At 49.8% G+C, this 27,648-nt stretch overlaps 3 protein-coding genes and 1 non-coding gene across 10 annotated transcripts; 1 reads left to right on the forward strand and 3 right to left on the reverse strand.

Moving 5' to 3' along the window:
* Positions 1-365: 365 nt before the first annotated feature.
* On the forward strand, positions 366-4,169 carry LOC120673704 (U-box domain-containing protein 4-like). Of its 2 annotated transcripts, XM_039954675.1 has the most exons (6): positions 402-525; positions 738-797; positions 1,153-1,429; positions 1,550-1,666; positions 1,750-3,714; positions 3,887-4,163. In XM_039954675.1, the coding sequence occupies exons 3-6, from the start codon at positions 1,157-1,159 to the stop codon at positions 3,947-3,949; spliced, it is 2,418 nt and encodes an 805-aa protein (XP_039810609.1). In that variant the 5' UTR covers positions 402-525; positions 738-797; positions 1,153-1,156; the 3' UTR covers positions 3,950-4,163. The 2 variants fall into 2 exon arrangements, with proteins under 2 accessions (XP_039810608.1, XP_039810609.1); XM_039954674.1 differs by lacking the exon at positions 738-797 and having other exon boundaries at positions 366-525; positions 3,887-4,169.
* Positions 4,170-4,870: 701 nt separating this feature from the next.
* LOC120672922 (uncharacterized protein At5g08430-like) lies at positions 4,871-20,988 on the reverse strand. Of its 5 annotated transcripts, none has more exons than XM_039953548.1 (13): positions 20,621-20,988; positions 20,244-20,323; positions 18,966-19,159; positions 17,910-18,768; positions 17,514-17,635; positions 17,175-17,234; positions 15,995-16,045; positions 15,483-15,553; positions 15,162-15,319; positions 13,094-13,150; positions 12,910-12,954; positions 11,869-11,937; positions 4,871-5,766 (listed from the first exon to the last, which is right to left on the reverse strand). In XM_039953548.1, the coding sequence occupies exons 1-13, from the start codon at positions 20,719-20,721 to the stop codon at positions 5,162-5,164; spliced, it is 2,472 nt and encodes an 823-aa protein (XP_039809482.1). In that variant the 5' UTR covers positions 20,722-20,988; the 3' UTR covers positions 4,871-5,161. The 5 variants fall into 5 exon arrangements, with proteins under 5 accessions (XP_039809482.1, XP_039809481.1, XP_039809483.1 ...); XM_039953547.1 differs by having other exon boundaries at positions 4,871-5,775; XM_039953549.1 differs by lacking the exon at positions 17,175-17,234 and having other exon boundaries at positions 4,871-5,775.
* Positions 20,989-22,447: 1,459 nt separating this feature from the next.
* Positions 22,448-22,529, reverse strand: TRNAS-AGA. The gene has a single exon. It is a non-coding gene; the product is annotated as a tRNA-Ser (tRNA).
* A 2,252-nt stretch (positions 22,530-24,781) lies between these two features.
* Positions 24,782-26,966, reverse strand: LOC120672703. 2 transcript variants are annotated; one of them, XM_039953235.1, is made up of 2 exons: positions 25,921-26,966; positions 24,782-25,314 (listed from the first exon to the last, which is right to left on the reverse strand). In XM_039953235.1, the coding sequence occupies exons 1-2, from the start codon at positions 26,509-26,511 to the stop codon at positions 25,150-25,152; spliced, it is 756 nt and encodes a 251-aa protein (XP_039809169.1). In that variant the 5' UTR covers positions 26,512-26,966; the 3' UTR covers positions 24,782-25,149. The 2 variants fall into 2 exon arrangements, with proteins under 2 accessions (XP_039809169.1, XP_039809170.1); XM_039953236.1 differs by having other exon boundaries at positions 24,782-25,281; positions 25,921-26,920.
* Positions 26,967-27,648: the final 682 nt, after the last annotated feature.

Below are 27,648 nucleotides of genomic sequence, written 5' to 3' on the forward strand. Positions count from 1 at the left end.
GGAGCGGACAATAAAAGTGACCCATGTGGGGGCCCACATCCTGAAGAAAAAACCACCTCCCATGGCTCTTCTCAAAAACAAAAAAAAAGATTTTTTTTTCAGAAAAATAAGAACATAGGGTCCCACCTCCCAGTCACTGCAGAGGCCGGTACAAAACCAGCAAGCTCAGGGAATCTGCGACCAGCTGCGGGACCCGCGTCTCAGGGAGCAGTTGCTGCCGTCCCGCAGACGGACCTCGTCACGTCCGTGCACCCGGTCCATAAGGGACCCGCCGGTGCCCTCCCCAGTGATCCCACAGGTCAGTGGACGAAACCCCGGAACACCATGCACCTGGATCACCTCTACCTCAACCACCCCGCCTACCCGGGCTCTCGACGCTCTGGTCGCTGCCGCCTCCCCCTCGTGTTCACACTCCTTAGGCATTGCGCCTCCCCAGTCTTCGTCCTCGCCTCCGCCCCCGCCCCCGCGTCCGCCTCGCGAGCCGCGTGGAGCTCACGGCGGCGACCGCCATTGGAGCTCCCGGAGGTACGAATTCGCCCGCCTCTCCTCGCCCCGGAATGCCTAGCGTCCCTCACTCCCAGCCTTTTCCCAGTCGCCGTGCATCGTAATCATGTCGGCTTGATTACTTATTTACTTCGGCATCGGAGTAGCGGGCCGTGCTGTTGCCCCCGCATTTGTGATTAGGTGGTGTTGGAGTGCTGTGGTTATAGCGCATTAGAGCTTGATTTGGTGCGCAGGTGCGAAGACCAGCGCGCGCTCTCGCTCTGCTGGACGCGGGATTAGCAGGAGGTTTTGAGGTAATCCTGCGTTTCGACGCGGTTATTAGTATTTAATGAGCTGATGGGTAGAGAGCTCTTTGGAGTAAATGGAGTTCCCGATCGCTAGATTTTACAAACGCAGAGTATGATAATTTGTTGTTCCCACGCTAAATTTCCACATTTCAAACATTGAAACAAAATTCTGTGCAATTTATGATCAAATATGGCCTCAAAAATTTATGATCAAATACAACTGATAGGGTACATCAGTGATCACTTCATGAGCAAGACCCATAAATGGCGTTTGAGATTCCGTTAAGCTGTATGGGAACTGTCGAATCGTTTCGGTGGCTTGTGCAGCTAAAATAAATTTGCTTTTATGTTCATCGTGCAGGTCAATGGCGGAGTCAGTGCCAATGTCAATTATCAACAGTATTTCAAACTTCCGTGTCCTGTTTTCCAACAATGTTGTTGAAACTGAGCTAGTTAAGAGATATGGAAGGAAGATTGATGAAATCCTGGATCTTCTGAAGATGGTCATAGATGGAGTTTTAACCCAGATCACTCCAGATGATAAACTACTACATGTGCTTGAAGAACTCGATCATATCATCAACGAGGCACTGAAGCTAGTTGGAAGCTGGGATTGGATGATGAGCAAAATTTACTTTGTAACTCCCTTATCCGTTCCATTTACTACTGTCCTTGACATGATACAACAACTCATTAGATAAGTACTGTGCTTTCAGTATTTAGTCCACTGTATGATACTTGCAAATTATTACATGAAGGTCACACAGGTGGAGTCCCTTATTACCAAGATGCAAAAATATGTGCTTGAAGTGTGCCAAGTTGTCAATTCTCTCATGTTACCATCAGAAGCCAATTGTATTTCAGTGTATTTTGAGGTAACTACAAGTTTATCATCATATCAATGTCACTCTTTTGATATGGTCTCATCTTCTATTGACTGGGCATCTTGCAATTTCAGAAAGCAAAGCAATTTCACTGTGAGAAACTGACGGCTGTCATTGCGGAGGCTTCCAGGGATCTTGTAGGGAAAGTTATGCCAAAATCAGAGACATTGACCAATATCCAAGTCTCGTTGAGCTTATCTACAAATCAAGAGTTGCTGATGGAGGCTGTCTCTCTGTCTAAGATTAAAATGAGAGTCAGCAGTGACGATAGTCCAGAACTTGATGGTATCAACGATCTCTTTAAATTAGTCGACTATATGCATGATAAACATGTGGAAGAAAAGCAGATGCACAGCATTAATGGAATACCCATTCCTGCTGATTTTTGTTGCCCCCTTTCCCTTGAACTAATGTCAGATCCAGTGATTGTGGCATCTGGTCAGACGTATGAACGTGTTTTCATCAGGAAATGGCTTGACTTGGGCTACAATGTCTGCCCAAAGACACGTCAAACATTGGGGCACACCAATTTGATTCCTAATTACACTGTCAAACAGTTGATAGAAAATTGGTCTGAGATACATGGCATAATGCTACCAGATCCTGTGGAACTCTTGAGTTTGAACTTTCCTGTTTCCTTGAACCTAGCAAATGATGGTACAAGTGCTGAATCTCGTTTCTCTGATAACTCTCCAAGGTCAAACAAGTCTGTCTCCCAGGAACATAAGGTTTCCTCAGATGACAGTCGTCATAATTTGACGCATGACGATTCTGACTCAGATGACCAAATCTCCAAGGTGTCATCTTTTGAAGACACAGATGATTCTGAATTTGATGCTTTCAGGTTACCGTTGGCAGCTACTGAAGCAAACAAATCGATATGCAATGAGACGATTCATCATGGTGAAGCCCTTAAGCAGTTGAGAAAGGATGGTCTCCATGCTTCTGATTGTGACCAGCATCTCCCAAGCAGTCATAGCACTAGTGATACTGGCACAGGTACTTCTTTGAGCAGCAACCATCTTGAAGATGCCGCGAAGCATAAGGAGGAACAGGTTTCAAGTAACAGTAGTGCATCAGAAACTATAAGAAATGATCAAATGGTCACACCTTCGAAGGTAGAACCGAATTGCCTGCCAAGGTTGGGTGGTGTTCGTTCTCGAAGTCAATTAGTCTTGCGTCAACTATCAGATAAAGCTGTTCCTACAGATTCAAGATCTGATTCTCCTGTTGTCGATATTAAAGTTCGTAGACTTATTGAGGACCTGAAAAATGAGTCTACTGATCTCCAAAGAGCAGCAACAGGAGAGCTGCTGGTTCTTTCTAGGCAAAACATGGAGAATAGAATTGCCATTGCAAACCATGGTGCTATACCCTTCCTGGTTAGTCTTCTTTATTCTGCAGATGTCACCACGCAAGAAAGTGCTGTAACAGTACTCCTGAACCTGTCATTAAATGACAACAACAAGATTGCTATTGCAAGCGCCAATGCCATCGAGGCTCTCATCCACGTTCTTGAGACAGGTAACCCAGAAGCAAAAGCAAACTCAGCTGCAACTCTTTTCAGCCTTTCAGTAATTGAAGAAAACAAGGCCAAAATTGGACGATCTGGTGCGATCAAACTACTGGTAGATTTGCTAGAAGATGGAAATGCACAGGGGAAGAAGGATGCAGCAACGGCTCTCTTCAACCTATCGATATTTCACGAGAACAAGGCCCGGATCATTGAGGCCGGGGCTGTAAAGCCTCTGGTGGAGCTCATGGATCCAGCGGCCGGGATGGTTGACAAGGCTGTTGCTGTTCTGTCAATCCTTGCCACGGTGCAGGAGGGCAGGAATGGCATCGCTCAGGCTGGTGGTATCCCTGTGCTGGTTGAGGTCGTCGAGCTGGGCTCAGCACGGGCGAAGGAGAATGCTGCCGCCGCCCTGCTTCATCTCTGCACTAACAACAGCAAGTTCTGCAGCCTGGTACTCCAGGAAGGTGCCATGCCACCTTTGGTGGCGCTGTCGCAATCTGGCACTGCCCGTGCGAGAGAGAAGGTACTGTTGCACTTGCAGTCCATATCATTTTGATTTGGGCATAAGCTGAACCTTTCAGTTCTGCACTTGATTCTGGAGAAGTAAAAAGTTACAAGAGAAGCCTATATGTTATATAGAACTAGTAGCTTCACCAGCTTACTATTTTTTTTCTTTTTGTTATGCATATATGCAGGCACAGGTTCTTCTGAGCTTTTTCCGCAACCAACGCCAAGTTGGCAAGGTCATTAGACGCTAATTTCAGACAATATTGGAGTACTCCGGTGTACCTTCTGATGTAATTACAACTGCTTTTCCTTGCATTCTTGCACAACCATGCTGGTTGGGCAAGTGGTGTACATCCCATAGTGGCCAACTGGGCATAAGTAGTGATATTCCAGGGTATCGAGTGATTGAAGAATGATTGATTTAAGACGTCGCCTTGGAATATCACGTGCTAATCATTTTTCCCCTGTTCAGTTTGTGACGTTAGAACCCAAATTGCAAATATGACAGACGAAATCAAGTAGCAGTAGCAGCTTGGTATGATGACTGAGGGTGTGTTTAGTTGGTGGAAAAGTTTGGATTTTGGTACTGCAGCACATTTCGTTGTTACTTGACAAATAATGCCTAATCATAAACTAATTAGATTTAAAAGATTCATCTCGTGATAATCAGTTAGATTGTGTAATTAATTATTTTTTTTCAATTGAATTTAATGTCTCATGTATGTGTCCAAAAATTCGATGTGATGAATACTGTAGAAATTTTTTTGAGAACTAAACACCCCCTGAGATTACATACAATTTCACATCCAAACACCGCTTGTTTTTCTAAGCCGAAGTACTATCTAAAATCAAACTTCCTCCCTTTTTAAATGTATATAGCATTTAGAGCAAATTAATTAGTTCGAAAGATAAATTAGTTAGTACCCAAACGTCATGCGTATAAAAATTGAGGGACTAGTATATTTCCAAAACTGTGAAAATTAAACTGTCAGGAGAGCTGCTGGCTTCTTTTTTTTTTTGAAAGATAATGTTCGGGCATTCATTAATACTCGTAAGGAGGCGAGAGTACTGCTGGCTTCGCCGCCCGATTGCCCACCGCCGCCCGTTGCAAATCGGGACAGCGATTAGGAGAGAGTACCATCTGTGGAGCAAACCCCAATACAGGAGGCAACTCAAAACTTTAACTGATTAACCTTTTCTCATTTTGGAAATATGACCAATTTTAACCACAAATATATGCTGACCCAACTAGACTGGTCTAAGAAACGAAAAAAAAGGAAATAAAATGACCGCTACAAGCTGAACAGCCCAGAGAGAACATTTACATCCACATATGCTGATATGCCCGACTGAATTACAGCAGGGCGTAATAAAAGGCACCCGAGGACGGGCAAAGGTGTTTCATGTCCAGAGTCCAGGCTGCAAAAGGAAGCCAGATAAAGTCTCCATAGAAGGTGAGCAGACTACAGAAGCATCTTGAAAGCATCATCAAGCAAGATAGCCTGCTCGGCCGCCTGCCCCGTCCTCCACACTCGGAAGTCCTTGCTGAAGAAGCCTTTCCGTTTCCAGAGGAGCAGGTGCAACAGGGTGAATGGCCCTCGGGCGTCTCCCTGAGGATCAGTGTAATGCCACAGGAGCGCCTGAGGTGACACCCTGTTCTCAGCTGCACGCACTGGCTCTGGCCTGCGCTGCTCCAGGTGAAGAGCGACATTCATGGGTGCAAGTGCTGGCTCGTGCTGCGCAGGGGAAACAACCCCGCTCATCGTTGCCGGTGCTGGCTGGAGCTGCTCCGACTGAGGAACCCCATTCATTGTTGGAGGTGCTGGCTCGGGGAGGACAACCCCATTCATGCCTCCCTGAGCATGTAAGGTTGCAGGCGAGGCTGACTCGGACCGCGCATTCATGGCCCTTGGAGGATGCATCACTTTGCCTTCTGGCTTTTCTTGCACCATGGGAAGATCCTCATCTTCATCACTTTCCAGATTTATAACTTCTACTGTCATGGCAACTTGACTGGAGTGGTCATTTTCCTCCTGGTCAACGTCCATGGCTTGAGTTGAGTTATCATCTGCATTAACTTACAAAATTAATTGTGATATGAGAAAAGAGAAAACTGGTATTTGATGGAGAGAATAATTGCTCTCTATTCCTCCAACCCTAGAAGGGTGGGTATATATATATATATCTACACATGGGTCTCTAGATGGGCCTCTATACACATGAGCTCAATATACTCCAACACCCCCCGCAGTCTGAACTACCGGCGCAGCGGTGTTCAAGACTGGACAACAAGAAAGCTAACACCCCCCGCAACCTGAACAACCGACGCAGCGGTGTTCAAGACTGGACAAGATGAGAGTACAAGAAGAGCACAAAAGGCCTTACACCCCCCCCCCCCCGTAGCCACAACTAGCCACCGGCTACGTTGAGGCTGGATCGAAACTCCGAGAAGGTCGACGAGAGCAGCCCCTTGGTGAAGATGTCAGCAAACTGGGAGGTAGTTGGGACATGGAGTACCCGAACATCGCCGATGGCGACTCTGTCGCGCACGAAGTGTAGGTCGATCTCCACGTGCTTCGTCCGCTGATGCTGGACGGGGTTGGTGGAGAGATACACGGCGCTGACGTAGTCGCAGTAGACGAGCGTGCTCTTGGCGAGCAGGTTGTGGAGCTCCGCCAAGAGCTGTCGTAGCCAGGACGCCTCCGCCACGCCGTTAGCGACAGCCCGGTACTCCGCCTCGGCACTGGAGCGGGAGACAACAGGCTGCCGCTTGGACGACAGGAGACCAGGTTGCCGCCTAGGAAGACGGCGTAGCCAGAGGTGGAGCGTCAAGTGTCCGAGCAGCCGGCCCAGTCAGCGTCGGTGTAGACCACCAGCTCAGCAGAGGACGAGCGGTGAAGTACCAGGCCGAGGTCCACAGTGCCACGGAAGTACCGGAGAAGACGCTTCAGTGCAGCAAGGTGTGACTCCCGGGGATCATGCATATGGAGACAGACCTGCTGAACAGCGTAGGTGAGATCCGGCCTGGTGAAGGTGAGGTACTGCAAAGCGCCAGCCAAACTCCGATAGGTAGTAGGATCATCGACCGGATCACCCAGATCAGCAGACAGCTTCGCCTGAGTGTCAACTGGAGTGGAGCAGGGCTTGCAATCAGTCATCCCAGCCCGCTCCAGAATATCGAGGGCGTATTGCCTCTGGTGAAGGAGAAGACCAGACGGGCGCGGCTCAACAGTGACGCCCAAGAAGTGGAGCTGACCGAGATCCTTCATAGCGAACTCCTGCTGCAGAGAGGAGATGACACTCTGAAGTAACTGCTGACTGGAAGCTGTGAGCACAATGTCGTCGACATATAGCAGCAGATAGGCAGTCTCATCCCCACGGCGGTAGATGAAGATAGACGTGTCAGACTTGGCCTCGGTCAACCCCAGTGTCATCATGAATGTGGCGAACCGAGAGTACCAAACCCGAGGAGCATGCTTCAGTCGTAGAGACTTGTTGAGCCGGCAGACCATATCCGGACGACTCGAGTCCACAAATCCCGCTGGCTGAGAGCAGTAGACAGTCTCTGACAAGGTGCCGTGAAGAAACGCATTCTTCACGTCCAGCTGGTGCACAGGCCAAGTGCGCGAGAGCGCAAGCGAGAGGACCGTGCGCACCGTAGCGGGCTTCACGACCGGGCTGAAGGTCTCATCATAGTCCACACCAGGCCACTGAGTGAACCCCCGGAGAACCCAGCGAGCCTTGTAGCGCTCCAGTGTGCCGTCAGCCCGACGCTTATGCGTCCAGATCCACTTGCCAGTCACCACATTGCAACCAGACGGACGCGGCACGAGGTCCCACGTCTGGTTGGCAAGAAGGGCTGCGTACCCCTCTTCCATCGCACGACACCAGTGAGGATCCGCTAAGGCGTCACGGACAGAAGAGGGTACCGGAGAGACCCGCGGCTCTCCCTCGGTGGCGGAGAGAGTCGCGGCCTGGGACGCCATCCGCCGAGTCACCATGGGATGGATATGTCGAGGATCCCGATGGATGACCGGCGGGTGGTACACCTCCGGCTCGGCTCGAGAGGGAGCCGGAGGAGACGTCGACGGCTCCGGTGTCGGCGTCGCAGGAGCCTCCGGAGCAGGAGGCGGCGCCGGGTTCGGCGCCGAGCGACGCCGGTACACCTGCACCGGCTGAGCGTACCGCTCAGGTGCAGGGGAAGGCACCGGGGCCGCGCGTGGTGCAGTGGGAGACACCGGGTCCGTGCGCGGCACGACCGGAGGTCCGGGGGCCGCGCGTGGCGCGAACGCGGGCACCGGGGCCGCGCTCGGCGCAGCAGGGATCACCGGAAGCGGTGCCGGTGTGCCGGGAAAACCTGCAGGAAAAGGACAGACATGTAACGGTGGCTGTACCACCGGGTCAGTCGGAAACAGAGACGCCAGCTCGGGATCAGAAGAAGGTGCGGAGGAGGTGGAGTAGGGGAAATCCGACTCGTCGAAGACGACGTGTCGGGAGATCAGAACGCGGCGAGAGGTGAGGTCAAAGCATCGGTACCCCTTGTGGTCCGGAGAGTACCCGAGGAACACACAACGAGTCGAGCGGGGCGCCAGCTTGTGAGAAGCGGTGGCGGAGGTGTTAGGGTAACACGCACCCGAAGACCCGAAGGTGGTCGTAGCGAGGAGGGGTACCGAAAAGAGCGTGGTGTGGAGTGGAAGCAGGAGAAGCAGTGGACGGAAGGCGGTTGAGCAGGTAGGTGGCGGTGTGGAGGCTCTCAGCCCAGAAGCGCGGGGGGAGAGAAGCCTGGATCAGAAGGGTGCGCACGACGTCGTTCGTCGTGCGAATCATCCGCTCAGCCTTGCCGTTCTAAGGAGAGGTATACGGACAAGACATACGCAGCTGAACACCCCGAGACAGGAAGAAAGACCGGGAGGTGGAGTTATCGAACTCCCGCCCGTTGTCACACTGGACGGCCTTAACGGTGAGGCCGAACTGAGTGGACACCCAGGCAAAGAAGTGGAGGAGGGTGGTGAAGGTCTCAGACTTGGCGCGCAAAGGGAAAGTCCAAGAGTAATGAGAAAAATCATCAACAATGACCAGATAATATCTATAGCCAGACATGCTGAATACAGGAGATGTCCACATGTCGCAGTGAATGAGATCAAAAGCATGCGCAGCATGCGAAGAAGAAAAAGAAAACGAAAGTCTAACATGACGATCTAACTGGCACGCATGACAGAGGTGCTCAGCAGGAGCCATAGTACATGGAACATCGGTACTACGGCGGAGCTGAGCTAAAACGTCGCGGTCGGGGTGACCAAGCCGGCGGTGCCAGGTAGTGGAAGAAGGCGTCACAGCAAAAGCAGAAGACGAAGAAGCCGAAAGCGTGGCAGCGGAAGTGGGAAGCCGAAGAGTGTAAAGGGGCCCCAGGCTGTCACATCGGAGGAGCGGACGCTGGGAAGCCGAATCCTTCACAGTAAGACCAGAGGAGTCAAATTCGATAGAACAAGAGTTGTCAGCAGTAAACTAGCGAATAGAAAGAAGGTTGTGAACCATTTGAGGAGCAACAAGAACATTAGGAAGGCGAGGAGCAGAACCCACGGCGGTGACAGGTGACAGGAAGGCAAGACCCATCACCAACCATGATAGAAGAAGGACAAGAGGAGTGTGGGGGTCGGACAGAAGAGAGGATACCAGCATCGGGAGTGGTGTGGAACGAGGCACCCGAGTCGGCGATCCACTCGGTGCTGGTCGGCGGCGTCAGTCCCATGGTGCTGAAGGACTACGCCAGAGTGGCCTGGTCCCACCCCCCAGGCCAGGTCGGCTGCTGGCTGGGCTGAGTGGGCGGGGTCCAGGACGGCGCGAAGAGTGGAGCAGCGCCAGTGAACATGGCCGCCGGCTGGAGCTGAGGACGAGGCCCCCCTCCCGGACCCTGGAACGGCCACAGCGAGATGCGCCCTGACCATGGGTTGCTGAAGGATGGCCAGGGCGTACTTCCAGCGGCAAGGGCAGGAGCGGTAGCCGGTGTCGGCGCGCCCGGACGGCCCCCACCAGTACCGGTGTTCCCAGAAGCAGGGCCACCAGTGCCGCCACCACCACCCCGTCGCCGGCGACGTCCACGGCCCCCCCTCCTCCGGTCTGCCCGGCGGGAGCAGCACCTAGGAGGGAGGTGGCAAGAGCAGTGGAGGAGGCCGGTGGAGTAGCAACTAGCGCGGCGGGGGTGGGCGAGGACGATCCGGGCGAAGACCCCTGGTGATCTCGAGGGCGAGGTCGTCCCGGACCTGCAGGAAGGTGGGGAAGGGCCTCTGGCGGGCGATCCAGCCCTTCAGGTGGTCGTAGGTGCTGCTCAGTCCCCGTAGGACATTGAGCACCAAGACCCGATCGGACATTGGATCCCCGAGGTCGTGAAGAGCATCGGCCATGCTCTTCATCCGCCGGCAATACTCACCGACAGAGAGGTCCCCCTGCACGGAGGTGCGGAAGGTGGCGTCGAGCTGGAGGGCGCGGTACTCGGCGTTGCCGAGGAACTGCCCCTCGAGCGCCACCCAGGCCTGCCGCGCGGTGCCGCCGTGCGTCCTGACGAGGTCCTGAAGATCCAGGGAGATGGTCCCGAAGATCCAGGACAGGGCGACGCTGTCGAGGCGCAGCCACGTCACGTCACGCGCCTCGATCGGCGAGTCGACGAGGACGTGGTCGTCGAGGGTGTAGCGGCGGAGGGTGAGGAGGACCTGGTCCCGCCAGCGGCCGTAGGAGGAGGACGCGGGGTCGAGGAGGACGGAGACCAGAGCCCTGATGTTCTGGACGCCGGCCGCCTGGAGGTGGAGCTGGGCGACCATGGGGTCAGTCGGGTCGTACCGAGCTCCAGATCCAGCGGGCGGGGCCTGGTGGGAGGAGGAGGTGCCGTGCTCGGGGTCGACGGGCTGGCCGGAGGAAACGCGAAGAAAGCGCTCCACCTCGGCGACCCGGAGGGCGAGGGCGTCGGCCACGGCGCGCTCGCGCTCCCAGGCGAGGGCAGCCACGCGGACCCGCTCCTGGGCCGCCGAAGCCTCGGACTTGGCGGCGAGGAGGGCCGCGGCGAGAGCGGCGCCGGCCTGATACCCGCGGAGGACGGCGGCGGAGATCGGCGCGTCCGTGGGCGACATCCCGAGGCCAGGCCACGCGGGATCTGGCGCGGCGTCGGTGGCGGGCAGCTTCCCGGCGGCGACGGCGGCGCGGTGGGCGGCCTGCGCGGCGGCAGCTGCGGCAGCAGCCCCTGGCGCCTCAGGTAGCAGCAGGGGCACGTGCGGCCCAGGCTGGGACGGCGGCTGCAGCTCTGGCGGCGGTGCCTGTGGTCCAGGCGGCCCTGGCGGCGCCTGGATCTGAGGCTCCGTGGTCCCCACTGCTCCCTCCACCTCCGTGCCGGCGCCAGCCGCGGCGGCGGCGGCAGCAGCGGCCGGATCGGGCAGGGGGGCGAGCGCTGCCAGGGGCGAGCGCTGCCAGGGGCGGCGGCGGTGGCTCTGGGCCACGCGACCGGCGGCACGCGAGCAGGGGAGGTGCCGGGCCCTGCGGCCGGAGTCCAGGCGGCGGCGGCGGCGGCTGCAACACCATGGGGAAGCAGGGGCCACGCGTCCATGGCGCCGGTAGCCTGAGCAGAGGAGGAGGAAGGGAGGGGAGGGAAAGAGGAGAGGGAAAGGGAGGGGGCCGGTGGCGCGGGCGTCCGGCCATGGCCGGCGGCTGCTGCGGGATGGACGGGAGGGAGGGAGAGGAGAGGCTAACCCTAACCCTAGGCTAATGATACCATGATGGAGAGAATAATTGCTCTCTATTCCTCCAACCCTAGAAGGGTGGGTATATATATATCTACACATGGGCCTCTAGATGGGCCTCTATACACATGGGCTCAATATACTCCAACAGTATTAATGACAGAATTGAGAGTAGCATGCCATAGTGCATCTCTTCATAGCAAACAGTTAATGCACAGCTATTTCTGCAGCAGGATATGATCAACACCAGTACAATCAGAACAACAATTCTGAGTTCGAATGGGGAAAATACAAAACAAAAATTGTTTGCTTTCACAATGCTCAGTCAATAAAATTCTACTTGGCACTTTAACTAATATGACCAAACTCGAAATATTAAGAAATGGTAGACAAACATGCAACATAAGAAACCTCCTGAAGCTCTTTTAAGGTGTTGAGTAGCAAACCTTGAGTATCGTGCATTTGAGATTGCAGTGCAGGATCAAGAGTAACACCACTGAAGCAGGCTTCACGAGCTGCGTGGATAAAATGAATACATAAGATCCAAAACTAGCAGAACTAATTGCATATAATCAATATATCAAAAGAAACAGTTTGACGGTTAAACATGTTGATATAACCAATATATTAGAAGAAACGGTTTGATGGTTAAACATGTTGAAGGGACAAGCAGTACATAACACTTATGATCATCAGTCATAAGAAAGACACATGCGAACGGGTGCCTAGCTAGATTGGTTAGGTGGCCTCAGTAGCACTCCTCAGGTCCTGGGTTCGACTCCCGGTGGGAGTGAATTTCAGACTGAGGTTCAAAACATCCCCTCGCCTGCCTACACACCAAAGCACATGGAAATAGGTCCCAACCCACCCTGGCCCGCTCTCACACGGGTTACGGTAGAGTTACGGCGCCGCTGCGTAAGGGTGGGGTAGGGATTCGGAGATTTCTCAACCTGTGTGAGAGATCTTCTTACATTAATGCTTGGGGGGGGGGGCTTGCCCCTCGCAGATCGAGTTTTTTTTATAAGAAAGACACTAGGTTCAATTTTCTATGAACACTTGACCCGTATACAAACACAAATTTTATGCATGGAGGTATTACCTTATTACTGCTATTGAACATAATGTGTTCTATCAGGGTTTCTTGGCATCACTGTACTAGTATCTAGTGCTAACCCTGCTACCATGGATAGAAGCATTTTTCCTTTTATGTATGGGTAGTCCGACATTTCCATCATTTATTTGTCTCTAGTGTCAATCAAGTTTTGATTAAAAATTTCATATGCAAGTAAAAATATAATCTCGGATTGGTTCCACTTTTTTGAGAACATTTTGAGCTGATTAAATATATAAATCAAAATGTTTGTTAAGTGTTAGCACAAGATATGCTCCATATGTTAAATTAGACAATATTTTTGACAGGCCCCGCCATAAGAGGATCCCTTCCGGAAGATGAGTAATGGGAATTAAAAAAAATCGCAATACAGTACCTTCAGAAGGAGCTTCACGAGTAGCATCACCTTGCTTAGATGTAACTGATAGCAGGCAAAACCACCAAAGTAGCCCATAGATAGCAGTTAGTTACATAAGGGAAGTTCTAAGGTAAACAAAGGAAAACAGGTAGAGTAATTTTCCTGAACATCAACTACCCAAAACATCATAACTGAAACAAACCTTCTGATGATCCTTTGTTAAGAATGTTTGAAGAATCAGGTATTTGCTCCGTAGCACCTGGTGACATGCAAATAAGCATTCGTTAGTATTAGATAGGGAGCAAGCAACTCCACCAATAGTTCCACCTAATACTGGAACTGTGGAACTATATTTCGAAATAAAAAGTACAGGCATGGGATAGTAAATTATAAGATAAGATGAAACTCAGCTTAACACGGCCTCTTAAAGAAGTTAATTGGTCCCTGCCTACCGGAGTCTGGCTGGCGCTTTGCAGTACCTCACCTTCACCAGGCTGGACCTCACGTTGTTCAGCAGGTCTATCTCCATATGCATGATCCCCATGAGTTACACCTTGCTGCGCTGAAGCGTCTCCTCCGCTACGTCCGTGGCACTGTGGACCTCGGCCTGGTGCTTCACCGCTCGTCCTCTGCTGAGCTGGTGGTCTACACCGACGCTGACTGGGCTGGCTGCCCGGACACTCATCGCTCTACTTCCGGCTACGCCGTCTTCCTGGGTGGCAACCTGGTCTCCTGGTCGTCCAAGCGGCAGCCGGTTGTCTCCCGCTCCAGTGCTGAGGCGGAGTACCGGGCTGTCGCTAACGGCGTGGCGGAGGTGTCCTGGCTACGACAGCTCTTGGCGGAGCTCCACAGCCCGCTCGTCTACTGCGACAACGTCAGCGCCGTGTATCTCTCCACCAACCCCGTCCAGCATCAGCGGACGAAGCATGTGGAGATCGACCTACACTTCGTGCGCGACAGAGTCGCCATCGACGATGTTCGGGTACTCCATGTCCCGACTACCTCCCAGTTTGCTGACATCTTCACCAAGGGATTGCCCTCCTCGACCTTCTCGGAGTTTCGCTCCAGCCTCAACGTAGCCGGTGGCTAGTTGTGGCTGTGCGGGGGGGGGGGGGGGGGTATTTTCCCTTTGTACTCTATTTGTACTCTCTTCTTGTCCAGTCTTGAACACCGCTGCGCCGGCAGTTCAGACTGCGGGGGTGTTGGCTTTCTTGTTGTCCAGTCTTGAACGCCGCTGCGTAGTTCAGACTACCGGGGGGGGGGGGGGGGGTTGGTGTATATGTGAGCCCATGTATAAAAGCCCATCTAGAGGCCCATGTATAGGATCTATATATCCCACCCTTCTAGGGTTTGGAGGAATACATCCATTATTTCCCTCCTACAAGAAGAACTCACCATCAGTTTCATCTAACTAAATAAATTTCAGAATAGGAAGTCAACCATTTAGGGAACACAACTAGAGGATTCAGTGGATTGTTATTAAATGCTACTGGAACCTTGGGGTAGGGTGTGGTGTGTGTGAGGTGGGGGGGGGGGAGCAAAGCATGGCCAGGCCAAAGGTAAAGTTTGAAAAGTTTTAGCCTTCATCTAGAAAAAAAAATAAAAGTTTTAGCTGCAGAGATACAACAGCAAGCCATAAGTGGCAATTAGTAGGAAAAGTCGAAGATGGAGACTGAAAAAATGACTTATAAATCACAACACATGAACTGATCTAATATATTTTCTATCGACATATAAAGACATAGATGCTTTTAGGGAAAAAAAGAGCTAAATAGCTCTAAAAAGTATTTAGTAAACTCAATAGGGAACGGACCCAATAAACAAGGAAAATGTTCAAATGAAGCATAACTTTAGGAATGTAATATGTATGGAACTATACTGAAGTTTCCAGAATTTTTGAAACATGGCACATGCATACTTAATGTAACATTAAATGTGTTGGTTGCAAAAGTTGAGGCTCAAACTCATTCTAGTTTAATATACAGAAAATGGATAGCTGCAACCTATAAATGAATGGAATTCCATTTAGTAATTGGTAGCCAGCTTTTGCATGGGAAAATGTATGTGCATATTGCATTTTTAGTGGAAAATTATGGTGTTAGTTCACAAGAAAAATGATGCACTGGCAAAATAATGTAGATACCTTTCTGTCTAAACTAGGCTTTCCATGGTGAGATGTTGGATTAAGTATGTAACAACTTAGATATTTTGGACCTTTACGAATGTAAAACAGATCCAAAAGAAGGAAAATGTGTTTAAGGTATTTACACCTCTATTCCCTCGAGAAGAGTTGCTTGCTGCAACTCCGAGTTCAGTTTCCTTTTCTTCATATTCTGTGTCCGGAATAATTTCTGGAACCTCTTCAAGTCGACGCTGTCTTTCAGCTGGTGTACTTAGCAGCTTTTTTTGGTCCATTAGTTTCTCGAATGTATGAAAAGAATGAGTCAAGGAAGAAACCTGTGGGAAGATTCTTCAATGGTCCTAACAGAGTCAACTACTAAAGTACTGATAGTGAAACAGAAAAGCAAATGACATCAGAAAAGAAACACAACAAGTTTATTAACACATGATCATTAGTCTGGAAAGGATATTCCACATGTAGCCCTTTCATATTTGCTCGGTCAATATTTCTTTCCAGTCTCACAAGTTCTCTTTCAATCCACTGAAATTGGTCAATAGCACAAAAGACAAACACATGGAAAGAAAGAATATATTACTACAATAGTAGGCTCAATGAAGTGCTGAATCCAACATCTGAACATTTTATAACTTTGCTTTCAGATTTCAAAAGGTTAGGATACGGTGGACAGATAATTCAAGTTTCAAGCAAAAGAGAACAATTATAAATTATTTGTGTACAAGTTTAAAACGAAACTAAGGCTGATATTGATACTCTATCGTGTCTATGAATAGCACATATATTTTGCTATATGGTGCACTATGTCCTCTAGTAAGAGTTACAAGTACTTTTTAGTAGATTCAGATAACCAGTTACTTGTTAAGATTTTCTAATTTATCAATCCGCATACATTTTACTTCCAACATATACAGGCATGAAGTACGAAATCCATGTGGTATTCATTGAACTCCCAGGTGCACTTACATGATTTACTATGTCTGTATGTACAGCTGCCACCTTTTCCTCGAACTCAGACTGCCAAAAAGGGCAAACTCAGAAATCTATAATGGAGCTTCGAATATTCACACTAGAAACTCAAGTAAAACAGGAGACCCAACGATTTTTAAGTATTTCCAGCTAACAGGAATAATAGGTGAGGACTTAGATAAACAAGCTAGCTTATATAGCCGCAATACAATTTTTCCTTGTTCATAGTGTCCCCAAGAGAACTGCAGGCAAGATATTTGAAGCATATACTGTCAATATATTATCTTTGGCTGTATTGGAAATAGTATTTGTAGATTTGTCTTGGAAACTTTCTTAAACATTAATGTTATAAGGTTGTGCAATAGTGGTCTACGGTGCACTCAGAAGATGGCCGGTGTTCAAAGAACAATCATGCTATGGCCAAAGGAGTAGCGGAAACACATCAACAGTCTATCAACAAGAACAGAATACAGAATATGGACCGTCCATGATATGACCTCGTATAAACAAAGTAACATTCATGCAACACTCAACATCTTCCATCCTTCTATTTAATAGATGCAAATTCCAGCTAGCAAAATCTACAGAAAGCATCACTGTGGTCCTTCATCTCTTCGGACTAGTAAATTTCCTTTCTAGTAGTAACTAAACAATCTGGTCTGTTCATCCTCCTAACTAAGCACTTGCCAATGCTCTAAACATCCAGTGATAAGAGCAACTAAAGAAAAAAAAGACTAGACCAATTTAACGACACATAAAGAGCATACATCCCCCTGATGTACTTGTATACCAATTATCATCTTACTTTAGGATTGGAATATGCTAGAGGAATTGGTGATTTTTTTGACATGAAGATACAGTCACAGATTTGTGTTAGTAATCACAATGTGAATATGATAGCATGAGTACGTTCAAAAAAAAATAATGTGAATATGATAGCATGAGTACGTTAAAAAAAATGATAGCATGAGTGAGAGCCATAATACTGATTTGCAATAAATGGAGACATACATAAAACACATTCAGCTAGAAAATGTTCTCGTCGCTAGAGCAATAAATGTGAAAGTTAAGAAGAATGAGATCATTTATTTGATTGCATGGTAAGTCTGCTCCATCCAATATCACATGGTTAGGCATTGCTTTTTTTAAAAACGAAGCTTTCAGGATGCGATCTTACAACGGTAGCCCTTTCCAGGAGTCGTTCCTTAACTAAAGAAATAAGATCATTGCATTCATCCTGTTACAAATGGGGAAAAAGGCATAATTATTCGACCACATCTTTTATGCAGTCAAAAAGATTTATATTCAATTTTCCATGAACTAACATACTACCATTAACCAAAAAAAAACAGTCACAGGGATAGACATCCCTCTGATTTCGTCTTAAAAAAGAGCAACTCGGTTTCAAACGCAGTCTGGTTACAGAAGATCCCAGGAATTCATCACTCTACTGTTGCGCCCCAGGAAGCTTTGTCAACATACTAGCATTAATGCTACTGGATTATAAAAACCATACCTCTTCAAAGTCCTCATCTGAGAGCATTGAGATGTTGACATCATCCCACAAACCGGCAACACATAAGAGAATATTTGTATGTGTGTCATTTATCTTGTATACTTCTGAAGACTTCTTGATGCCTGTCATGAATTTATCCAAGAGCAGGTAAGAAGTTGTTTCCTGTGAAGTATAGAATCTACGGTGTTAAGTCTCATGTACAAAATATGAATCAATTTGGACCCTCAACCCACTTCAAAAGCAAAAGAGCACTTCATATGCCGATTAATGAAAAGGGAAAAGAATGTAACAAGGTCTGATTTGACTTTGTACCGTACTGCTAAAAACATTCTGTACATGCTCAACAAATGAACTAGACCATCAGGATAAGTAAGAATGCTTGCAATTGACCTTTACCTGTTACTCGTCCGAGCATGAATGCCTTCGTTGAGTCTTTATAGAACTGCACCCTGTAGGCAATCTTGCATCTAACAAAACAGCCAACAACTTTCTGTTCAAATGTGTCTGGTTGACTCAAAAGACTAACAACTAAAGTTCTTCTTAGATATATTAGTCTGATGTTATTCGGAACAAGGGAGGCAAAACATCTCTTGCTTTGTTCTGGAACCCTCTTAGCAATCTTCGGCTGCTGACTATTCCGAGGTTTCTTTTTCATAACTGGGGTATCATCATCTTCAAAACCATAAGATATTTCATCCTCTGAAACAGCATTTGAAGCTAGATGGACTGCCAAGAACCTTGGGATATTTTTGCACTTCACTTTCCTCCTTGTAAACAGAGGTTGCAACTTATCATCACACAAGAAACAAAGTTTCTTATCATCCTTGTACAGATTCTTCTCTTTAATGTACCCCTTCACAACTCCAATGATTTCAAGTTCATCAAGAGGTTTTGCTGTGTCCTTGCCAAAACTTGACAAGAATTCAATTAGTTGTGTCGAACCCCAGCCAACATATGTTTTCTTATTTGACTTGTTCTTCTGTGATGTGTTCACTTTATTTTGTTTGCCCTTAGAGCCAAAAGGAATTGTTTGATCTTTGGTGTTATTGTCAGCCAATATATTTTCATCTGACTTGTGACCATCATCTGAATTTTTTTCAGAATTCACTCCTTCTTTACAGTTAATCCTTCTATTAAGATAAACACTAATTTCTTCTAGGTCAACCAATGTCAAATGTTCTTTATCTTTAATTACTTCCCAGTAGTCTTTAAACAAAATTTCGCTGGTCCCTGCATCTATGTGATCTGTGTCTACCTGGAGATGCACATGAACTGTTGTCAGAAAAGACAAGTACATAATGGAGAGAAAAAATCAGGTTTCTAAATAGTATAAACTAACTTGACAAGAAAGCTCCATGCCCCCCCCCCCCCCCCACACACACACACAAAAGAATTGACCGACAAAGACAATATTGTGATTTGAAAATTAGTTGGGTATATGCATGCAGTTACCACATCAGGATCAGCAGCAGCATTCTTCTCGATCAAGATAACCCGGTTCAGGCATGTGCTGCAGAATCCTTTGTTTTGCTTCCTCAGCTGCACAAATTCCACTTTTCCAAGGCAAGCATGGCAAACTGAGTAAAGTGGACAGCACAGGCACTGATAATCAGAACTTCGTCTGCAGTCGACACATATGTGCGAACCTGTAAAAAGTCAAAATTAGGACCACAAATCAATACCATTGGATTACCAGAGCACAGAGGTGAAAACAGGCACTTCATAAACATAAGTCCATAGTGCAAATTTGAGGTAAACTTATATATGTCATGTGCACTTGTGCAGAACTGCTGATTATCTGCGATTATCTAAGTGATGTCTACGCCAGACAAAAGTAGTAGTAGGATGGTTAATGTTTCAAGTTTTTATTGGTAACATTGAAATGCTGGTTTTATTTCTGTTTCATGCTGCATGATGCTGGAACAGGTAGCTAGGTAAGATGGCGAACAATTCACCAGCATGATATGTGTATTCCAATGTGGTAACCCCTTTAGTCAAACATACGTAATGCGGACAAGCTTCTAGTAAAAAAAATTAGATCTCTTTCACAATCAATACATTCCAAATATGTATATTAGAATCAAACATGAAAAACATAAGAGTATATGTTCCTTGCAAAACACTTTCACAACACAAAAGTTTATGGATTTATTTTTTTTTCCTCGAACGTGCAGGAGAGCTGCGCATCAATATATTAAAAAGAAAAGGGAACAAGAACCCAAGATTGTTACAGAATTAAGGGCCTGCAACCCGCCCTTTTACAGCAAACCGCTTCTTACAAAAAGGAATAAAGATAGAAAGTTTATGGATTTAATAAATATATTCCAATAGGAAATAGCGGTTCAAGCTAGGTTTCCTTAAGACCATGATGTTGTCCAAACATTAAGTATTAGTGACAGGAAGGGGTACATTTTTTCTTGCATCAAACTACCATACCAGACGCCCCCCCCCCCCCCCCCACCCCCGCCGCGGAAAAGAATACCAGTCAAAACTATGAATGGCAATTTCATAGCAGTCATGCATGATGGTACACTGTCAAAACACTATCATTACAGGTTCACAAAGCCATGACCAAATTTAGGATCAAGGTCATGTTCACCATGAGCACGCCACATATGTCATGCAAACCCCCACATCCAGAAGAAGAAAACAAGACTATTGGTTGAAATCAACATAGGACTCATGCATTCATTACAGGAACACTAAAAAGGACAGCATTCATGTGCTCACCGCAAATAAATTGTTCACCAGAAGTAAGAAAACCATCTTCCTTTCCAACACAGCGTGGATGATAAACCTTGAGGCAGTTCCTGGAAAGAATGAGGCAAAATTAGCTGGCAACGATTGGATTGAGAACTAACCTAGAAGATGTTCCCCAAGCCAACAGAGACGCAAAACTGCTGCATCAACATCTACCGAGCAGGCGAGCAGCATTGCGCTCAGCCATCCAAACACGCCGCTATAAGCCAATAGCACGAAAATCCGCAACCCATTAACCGCGAATCGTGACAGATCAACGAAAAACCCCGCGTGTTCACCATCTACTCAAGTACTCAACAATCGGGGCGGCGGCGGAATCGCGCGTATGCAAGACGGCGGAGGCTTACTTGAAGTCGCAGACGCGAAGGTCGTCGCCGCTGTCCTTACAAGTGAAACAAAACTCCTCGGCTGCCTCCTCATTATCCTGCCTCTTCGTCCTCGTGCCCATGCCCCCCTCCCCTCGACGCGCGGCGGCGCGCAAAGGGAACCGGCCCGGACTTAATCCCCCACAAAAACCTCCGCAGAACCTCGAGATACCCCTCGCCTCCGCGATCCCCGTCCGGAGCCGCGCCGCGCCGCAGAGAAAGACAGCCGGCGGCGAAGGAGGATTGGTTTGGTGGGGGGGGGGGGGGGGCGGAAATGGCGGCGTCGGGTCGGGGTGGTCTGGAGGAGGGTTTGCCGGCCAGAGGAGCGGGCGCCTAGTGGTGTGCGGTGTGCCGTGGGCAAGTGAAACGGCCCGCCGGAGCCTCGCGTCGCGCCGGGGGGGGAGGGGCCGCACGCCGTCGGGGTCGGGCGCCAGGTCACTGACGCGTGGCTACTGCACCTCCTTGTAACCTTGTTGGACGCTTGCGGTGCCTTCTCGCACACACCTCGCTGGTCTGCGGAACGGGAGGAGGGGCTGACGGTTGGGGCCAGCATATCCCCGGTCCATGTGAGAGGCTGCCGGTGTGAGGCAACCAGGTGAAACATGGTTTCTGTTGCTCGTGTCAACTTAAGATATTAAAAGACGTGGGTGGTTAGGTCATACTTTACTCTTTATTCATTTTCTCACCCTCCATTGCCCGTCTGCGTGGAATATACGAGAGGCTGATGTGTGGGTAAGGATGTTTGATAATTTTTGGATCATTCAGTTGATCCAAAAAGTTAGTAAAATGAATTAGAATAACATAATATAAAAATAATTTAGAAAGAGAAATGAACTAAAGTGGCACGCTATCGTAATTAATTAGATGATTAAAAAACATCATTGGATACCCACTTGCATCTCTACGTGTGAGACCACTATATCCTCACTTAAGATGATTGGCTCATGCAACATATAGAATGCATTTTTAGAGCATGGCTAATGGTTGTGCGGGCGACGGGTGGAAAGAAAGCTTGTGTGGTGAGCATTTAATGTTACAGCGGCAGCGGCAGCGACCAATGAGCGGCGAGCAGTGCAGCAGCGCAGCGAATAGGAGGCTTGTGCGCGCGCATCCGCCCACATCTTGCGAGGCGTTCGCTTCCTTCTCTCTTGCTTTCTCTCCCACATCGGGACTCCGCCGGCTCCTCGTCACCCATAATACTTACTCTTAAGATGAAAATATCATCCAGGACCATCTATATCCATCTTTAAGCCGAATATATCATCCACAGACCATTAATGACCACTGTCCTCTGTGTTTAATGGGTCAGTGATCCAAACATAGAAGACAGCGCATAGTACCTACTCCATGACTAAATTTTAGGACAAGTGGTATTAATTTTAATACTACTAACCATTTAAGCTATTTAAAAGTTACCAATATGAAAAAGGACTAATGCTATTAATTTAATATTAACAATGTTGTATCCATTATTAGAGAGTTATTAATGATGATCTAATATTAGTAATAGGAAGTTAAAAATGGTTCTAAAAGAAAACGAGGAACCCCTTTTCTTATATTAGAGTGACCAACTGGCATGAATAATAACAAAACTGAATCTGGAATTAATGAATTATGGGGAAAAAAGTTTTCTCGATGTGAATAAAGAAAGACGTCCTCGCCTCCTTGGTAGAGGAGGGGAAAAAAAAAGAAGCGCCTCGCCTCCTTGGTAGAGGAGGGGAAAAAGAAGAAGAAGCGCTAGGCATGTCGCTGGATTCGAACGCGAGAAGGAGCTGAAAGACTAATAAAATGAAAATGCACCCAAAAAAACGTGGTCGGCAGGATTCGAACCTGCGCGGGCAAAGCCCACATGATTTCTAGTCATGCCCGATAACCACTCTGGCACGACCACCTCGGTGGTATTAACATAGTAAATTCTCTTCTTACACATTTTTTATGTGTCGGCAAATAGAAGAACAGAACCGAAGTTGACTGTCCATGGTGTTAAAGCGACGCTGTCCCGGTGTCCCTGGTACATGCCGTTGGTTTGGCTACTGGGTGACCCTGTTGCATGACATTCTCCATGGATCACGTAGGTAGTGCTATACCGACATAGCATGAGAAAGAATGAGTTTAACTTTATACCGTCGCTTCGATCCTCAAACATGACCGCTGTCTCAAAACCTGAACTGTATGTGTATGTTTTTCTGTCAGACTTGTTGATTTAAAGAATGTTCTAGGCTGACACATCATGCTTATAGTTACATGGAAATAAGTAGCCTCCGTTTTCATCTTCAGTGTTTGAGAGAGGAGAGACTAGGACCATTCTGTTGAGAATCCAGATGCAGAACAAGGTGGTGGTCAGCCTCCTGTAGCAAGCATATCCCGGGCGGACTCCATCAATTGCCTGCACGCCTGTAAATAGTTACATGGAAATAAGTAACCGAGTTAAATACGCCAGCGGCCCTCGAACTTATCCTGAGGTGCCACTTAAGTCCACAAACTTGCAAAATCGAAATCTAGCACCCTGAACTTGTTAAGTTGTGCCATTTAGGTCCACAGCCCTTAATATGACGCCATGTGGCATGAATATATGCACAAAACACCTCTAAAATTACTATCTTCTACCTTCAGCCCCCTCCCTCCCGTTCTCTCTCTTTCTCTCTCCCCATGCCTCCCCTGCTTCGCCTCGGAGCTCGCCGCCCCGCCTTCTCGCCTTCCACTGGAGCTCGCGGACGCCGCTGCCCCCTGAAGCTCGCAGACGTCGCTACCCCCTGGAGCTCGCGGACTTCGCGCTCACCGCCGCCCCTGGAGTTCGCGGCCGCCCACCTGGCTCGCCGGTCGAACTCGCGAGCCATGTGCGGCAGCGACAGAGCTTGCGGGACTCGCCCCCACACGCGCTGCGGCAGCAAGGCTCGCAACTCCCGCGCAGGCGGCGGCGTCGGACCTTGCAGCCCCCACACGCGCCGCGGAGGCGTGGCTCGCGGCTCCCGCACAGGCGTCGCGTCGGAGCTCGCGGCCCCCACACGCGCCGCGGCGGCGTGGCTCGCGGCTCCCGCGTAGGCGGCGGCGTCGGAGCTCGCGGCCCCCACACATGCCGCGGCGGCGTGGCTCGCGGCTCCCGTGCAGGCGGCGGCGGCGGAGCTCGCGGCTCCCACACGCGTCGCGGCGGCGTGGCTCGTGGTTCTCGCCTCCGGGGAGGGCCGAGCTTGAGGATGGGGAGGGGGAGGCAGGAGGGGGTCGTGCCCCTGCTCATCGCGAGCTAGGGAGGAACGGCGTCGGCGGTGGGCGTTGGCGCGCAATCCTCATCCTCGTCGCTGTTGTTGCTGGGCCCGCCATGGATACCGCCGCCATGGGAGAGCGGAGGCCTCCGCCAGCGCCGCCGCCATGGGAGGGGGTGGAGGAGGGAGGACCAGGGGGCGACGGATCCACTCGGGTCTCCTACCCCAGCACCACAGTCCTCCCCCGCCGCGGAGCTTGGCCGCCGGCGCCATGGAGCCGCCATGGACACGCGGAGGAAGGGGCCTGACCAGAGGAGCCAGCGTGGCCGGAGGAGGAGGAGCCCTCGCGCGCTCGCCCTCTCCCCGTGCACTGCAGCTCCTGGCCGGCGGAGGGAAGGAGGAGTGGCGCGCCGGGACGGAGGAGGACAGCCGCGCGCAAGAGGAGAGGCGCTCCGGCGGAGGGAGGAGCGGCGCGCAGGTCGGCGGCTCGCCGGAGGTGGGCATGCGGCATGGGGGCCGGTGGCTCGCAGCCGTGGGAGGCGCGCTCGCGGCGTGGCGGCCGGCGGCTCGCAGAGGCAGGCGCGCGCTGTGGGCGGCAGCCCTGCCTTCTATCCCTCAAGGATGTGAAGGTAGAAGACGATAAAACTCAAGGGCCTTTTTGTATATATTCATGCCCCTTGAAGGGGTATGGACCTAAGTGGTACAACTTAACAAGTTCAGGGAGCCAGATTTCGATTTTGCGAGTTCGTGGACCTAAGTGGCACCTGAAGACAAGTTCAAGGGGCGCTGGTGTATTTAACTCTAAGTAACCTATCCGGCATGTCCATGACGTAGCGTCACATTACAGTTTATATTGTCTCACTTTCCATAGCATCAAACATAGGCGAAGTGCTGCAGTATCAGCAAATTATAGATGCAGTGACTTATAACTAGATCCACAGTATTGACAGAATCGAACTACCACTCTGTATTGACTTATGTATATTTTAGTCATATACATCCACAGTATGGGCACTTCAGTCATATACATCTCAAGCACAAAGGATCGGTGATACAATGCTACAGAAAATAAAAATGTAAACAAGGTTACAAAAGAAACATGAACTAGAGCAGGCCTAAATATCATTCCGCATGGACGGAAACTTTCAAGGTCTTCCACATTCCACAACCACAACTGTGCAATTCCAAATTACAAGCTGCCGGTACATATGGGTTTGCATAGTATGCTAGCCACTCGCCAGTAGCAAGGCGAGTGACGCTGGTTGACTGGGGATTAAGGTATTATTAGCTCTATGTCACTGGTCGCAAATCTCACAGGTGTCCCAGGACAGGCCATGGAGTAACTCCATTTGCTGGAAGCATAGGCTTTATGATTGGAGCTCGCCGCAGCATAGTGGTGGGTTCATTCAGACGTGATGCTTGGCCCCTGAATTGGGATGCCTTCTGCAGAGACGAACAAGTCCAGGATAAAACTTTCTGTCAGTAAGAGAGAATAAGCATTGCAAAGTGCATCAGAGCTAAGCAATATCGGGTTAAACAGAGGGGAAAACAGGGAGGATAACATTTCAACCAAAAATTTGTTGAATCATACAAATTTCACATGAATCATGCGCATTTCAACATTTCAATCACATTTCACTATAGGGGATTTCCCTTTTATGAAAATGGGAATGGTGTACGGCCCTCGTCTCGAAAAAATTTCACTATAGGGTTTAATTTTACATGTATGTGTTCTTATATCACCGAGTTCTAACCAGTTGAAGTAACCACAAATGCCATTGTGGGAGTAGCAAGACAAGCTTATCGATTTCCTTTTGTTTCTGTTCTCTGCTTCAACTTCAGCGTAAACAGCACAAGACAGGCAGGGAGCTAATACCATAGAGCTGTCTTTAGGCAGGCCATCGTATATTCAGAGAAAGAAAAATATATGCAACGAGCAGCTAAGCTCTCCAATAAGCTGGTCACTGCTAAGCTCAGTATCAGTTTCTACAGGCGATCCACAAGCAGCGTGTGAAGAAGGCAAAATTCACAAATCAGAAGCATCCGGTACACTTGCAGGGAAAGAGGATCGAACGGCATCACCTTTTCGTCGAGGACGAGGCGGACGCGCCCGACGGCCTTGCTCTGGCGGCGCATCCGGTACAGCCGACGCCCGAGCACGGCGAAGCCGAGCAGCGCGACGGCGAACGGCACCGACCAGGCGCTCCTCGCGGCGCGCAGGGCCCACACGCGCAGCGCGTCCAGCGACAACTTCCACCACCGGACAGGTCCTCCTCCCTTCGCCACCGCGCCTTCGGCCCCCTCCTCTTCCGCCGCCGCCCCGGCCTCCGCCCTGGTCCGCTCCACGGGTTCGGTCACCTCGACCTCCGGCCTCTCCCCGTCCGAGGACGAGTCCGACCACAGCGCCGCTCGGTCACGGCCGGGAAAGAGAAGATCGTCGGGGTCCGGCTCCACCCAGCTCGCGTTGTCCGACCCCGCAAGAAGCCCCTCCGCCTCCCCCTCCTCCTCGTCCTCCTTTGACAGCGACGCCCTCCTGGGGTACTTGGCGTCGGAGCCGAGGTCGAAGTAGTCGTGCTTGATGGCGCCGGCGTCGTCCTCCCCGCCGCCACCGGCGTACGGTTCGGCCGCCGCCGCCTTGGGGGACGCGAGCAGGAGTTCCCAGTCCTCGTCCATCTCGCGGAGATGGCCGGCTAGGGTTTGGCAGCGGAGGCGTGAGCTGGGGGATTCGGAGGCCACGAGAAGGGGAAGGAAGGCTGGAAAGGGGCGAGTGGTGTCATGGACTCATGGTGTGGCGTGTCGGGTTGGGAAGGGGGTCGAAGATTCGCGGGGTTGGAAGGAAACGGTGGTTATTTTGCGGTTGCTTGGAGTCTTGAGCGTTTAGGCGAGGAGGGAAAGGATTGGTTGGGATGGAATTCGATTCCTTTTTTTGGCTGCACGAGGCATCTAATGATGCATCACGAAGCGATTCAGTGGTCGTCGGTAAACCGGTGAAATTTACAGAACTGTGGGCACTCGATCTCTGCAGGAGTTTACATGAAGCTATGGGATCTATGGCTGCCTCTAGCCTTCACTGTAACAATACATTCCATGATTTTGTGATGATCACTTTGATTTCGACAAGCGAGCACGCCCAAAATAAAAGAAAATGAGGACGAGATGTGAAGTGATCCCAGTTTTTTAGAGGCCTGCAAAAGGTGTGATCGTTTAGCGGCGGCTGCGAAGCTGGAGATTTTCCATGATCTTGGAGGCGTCCGCTGACAAAACATTCCATGTCGTTTCTAGTCGATCTGTGGGGCGGTCAAAATTTACGATCGGGATTCGCGAAGCGCACCCTCCAAATCTCATTTGTCCGTTGATGCTTTTCTCTGGTACTGAAGGCATAGGGCGTCCGGAGGAGAACGAGATCTTGGAGCCTTCTTCTCGCAGTCATAAACGGCAAAAAAAAAAAAACGAAGCGTTTTCAGTTAAATTTAGGGGCTGTCGTTCGTCGAGCCCTTGACGATGAAAGCCTGGAGCGGGGGAAGGAGCGGCCGCTATGGAAGGCGAGAGTCTGACCACGTCGACGGCTGAGCTCTCTTTCATCCTGGTCTGCCTCGGGCGTCCCTCCTGCATTCCTCGCCAGAGAGTGAGGGAAACAGGTCCATGGACCATGGCTGTTCTCAAAGGTGATCACGGACAGGCGGCGAGCCGGCGACATCTCGTTCAACACCTCTTCCGAATCCAGCTTAACGTCAGCCCCACAGCAGCCGGCCGGGGTCGTCGTCCTCTCCATGTCCGTGCAATGGGCACGTTGGCTTCCTGAAAGTGAAA

Source organism: Panicum virgatum, chromosome 5N (assembly GCF_016808335.1).
Source record: "Panicum virgatum strain AP13 chromosome 5N, P.virgatum_v5, whole genome shotgun sequence".
Classification (NCBI taxonomy): domain Eukaryota; kingdom Viridiplantae; phylum Streptophyta; class Magnoliopsida; order Poales; family Poaceae; genus Panicum; species Panicum virgatum.

Excerpts from the sequence above, each read along its gene's own strand:
- LOC120673704 (XM_039954674.1), top strand. The coding sequence starts at position 1,157 with ATGGCGGAGTCAGTGCCAATGTCAATTATCAACAGTATTTCAAACTTC. Across the intron at positions 1,430-1,549 it reads TGATGAGCAAAATTTACTTT|GTCACACAGGTGGAGTCCCT; the intron begins GTAACTCCCTTA and ends TATTACATGAAG. Across the intron at positions 1,667-1,749 it reads GTATTTCAGTGTATTTTGAG|AAAGCAAAGCAATTTCACTG; the intron begins GTAACTACAAGT and ends TTGCAATTTCAG.
- LOC120672922 (XM_039953547.1), bottom strand. The coding sequence starts at position 20,721 with ATGGGCACGAGGACGAAGAGGCAGGATAATGAGGAGGCAGCCGAGGAG. Across the intron at positions 17,235-17,513 it reads CAGATGAGGACTTTGAAGAG|GATGAATGCAATGATCTTAT; the intron begins GTATGGTTTTTA and ends CATTTGTAACAG. Across the intron at positions 11,938-12,909 it reads TCGTGAAGCTCCTTCTGAAG|CTCGTGAAGCCTGCTTCAGT; the intron begins GTACTGTATTGC and ends TTATCCACGCAG.
- LOC120672703 (XM_039953235.1), bottom strand. The coding sequence starts at position 26,511 with ATGGACGAGGACTGGGAACTCCTGCTCGCGTCCCCCAAGGCGGCGGCG. Across the intron at positions 25,315-25,920 it reads GCCTCGTCCTCGACGAAAAG|AAAGTTTTATCCTGGACTTG; the intron begins GTGATGCCGTTC and ends TCTTACTGACAG.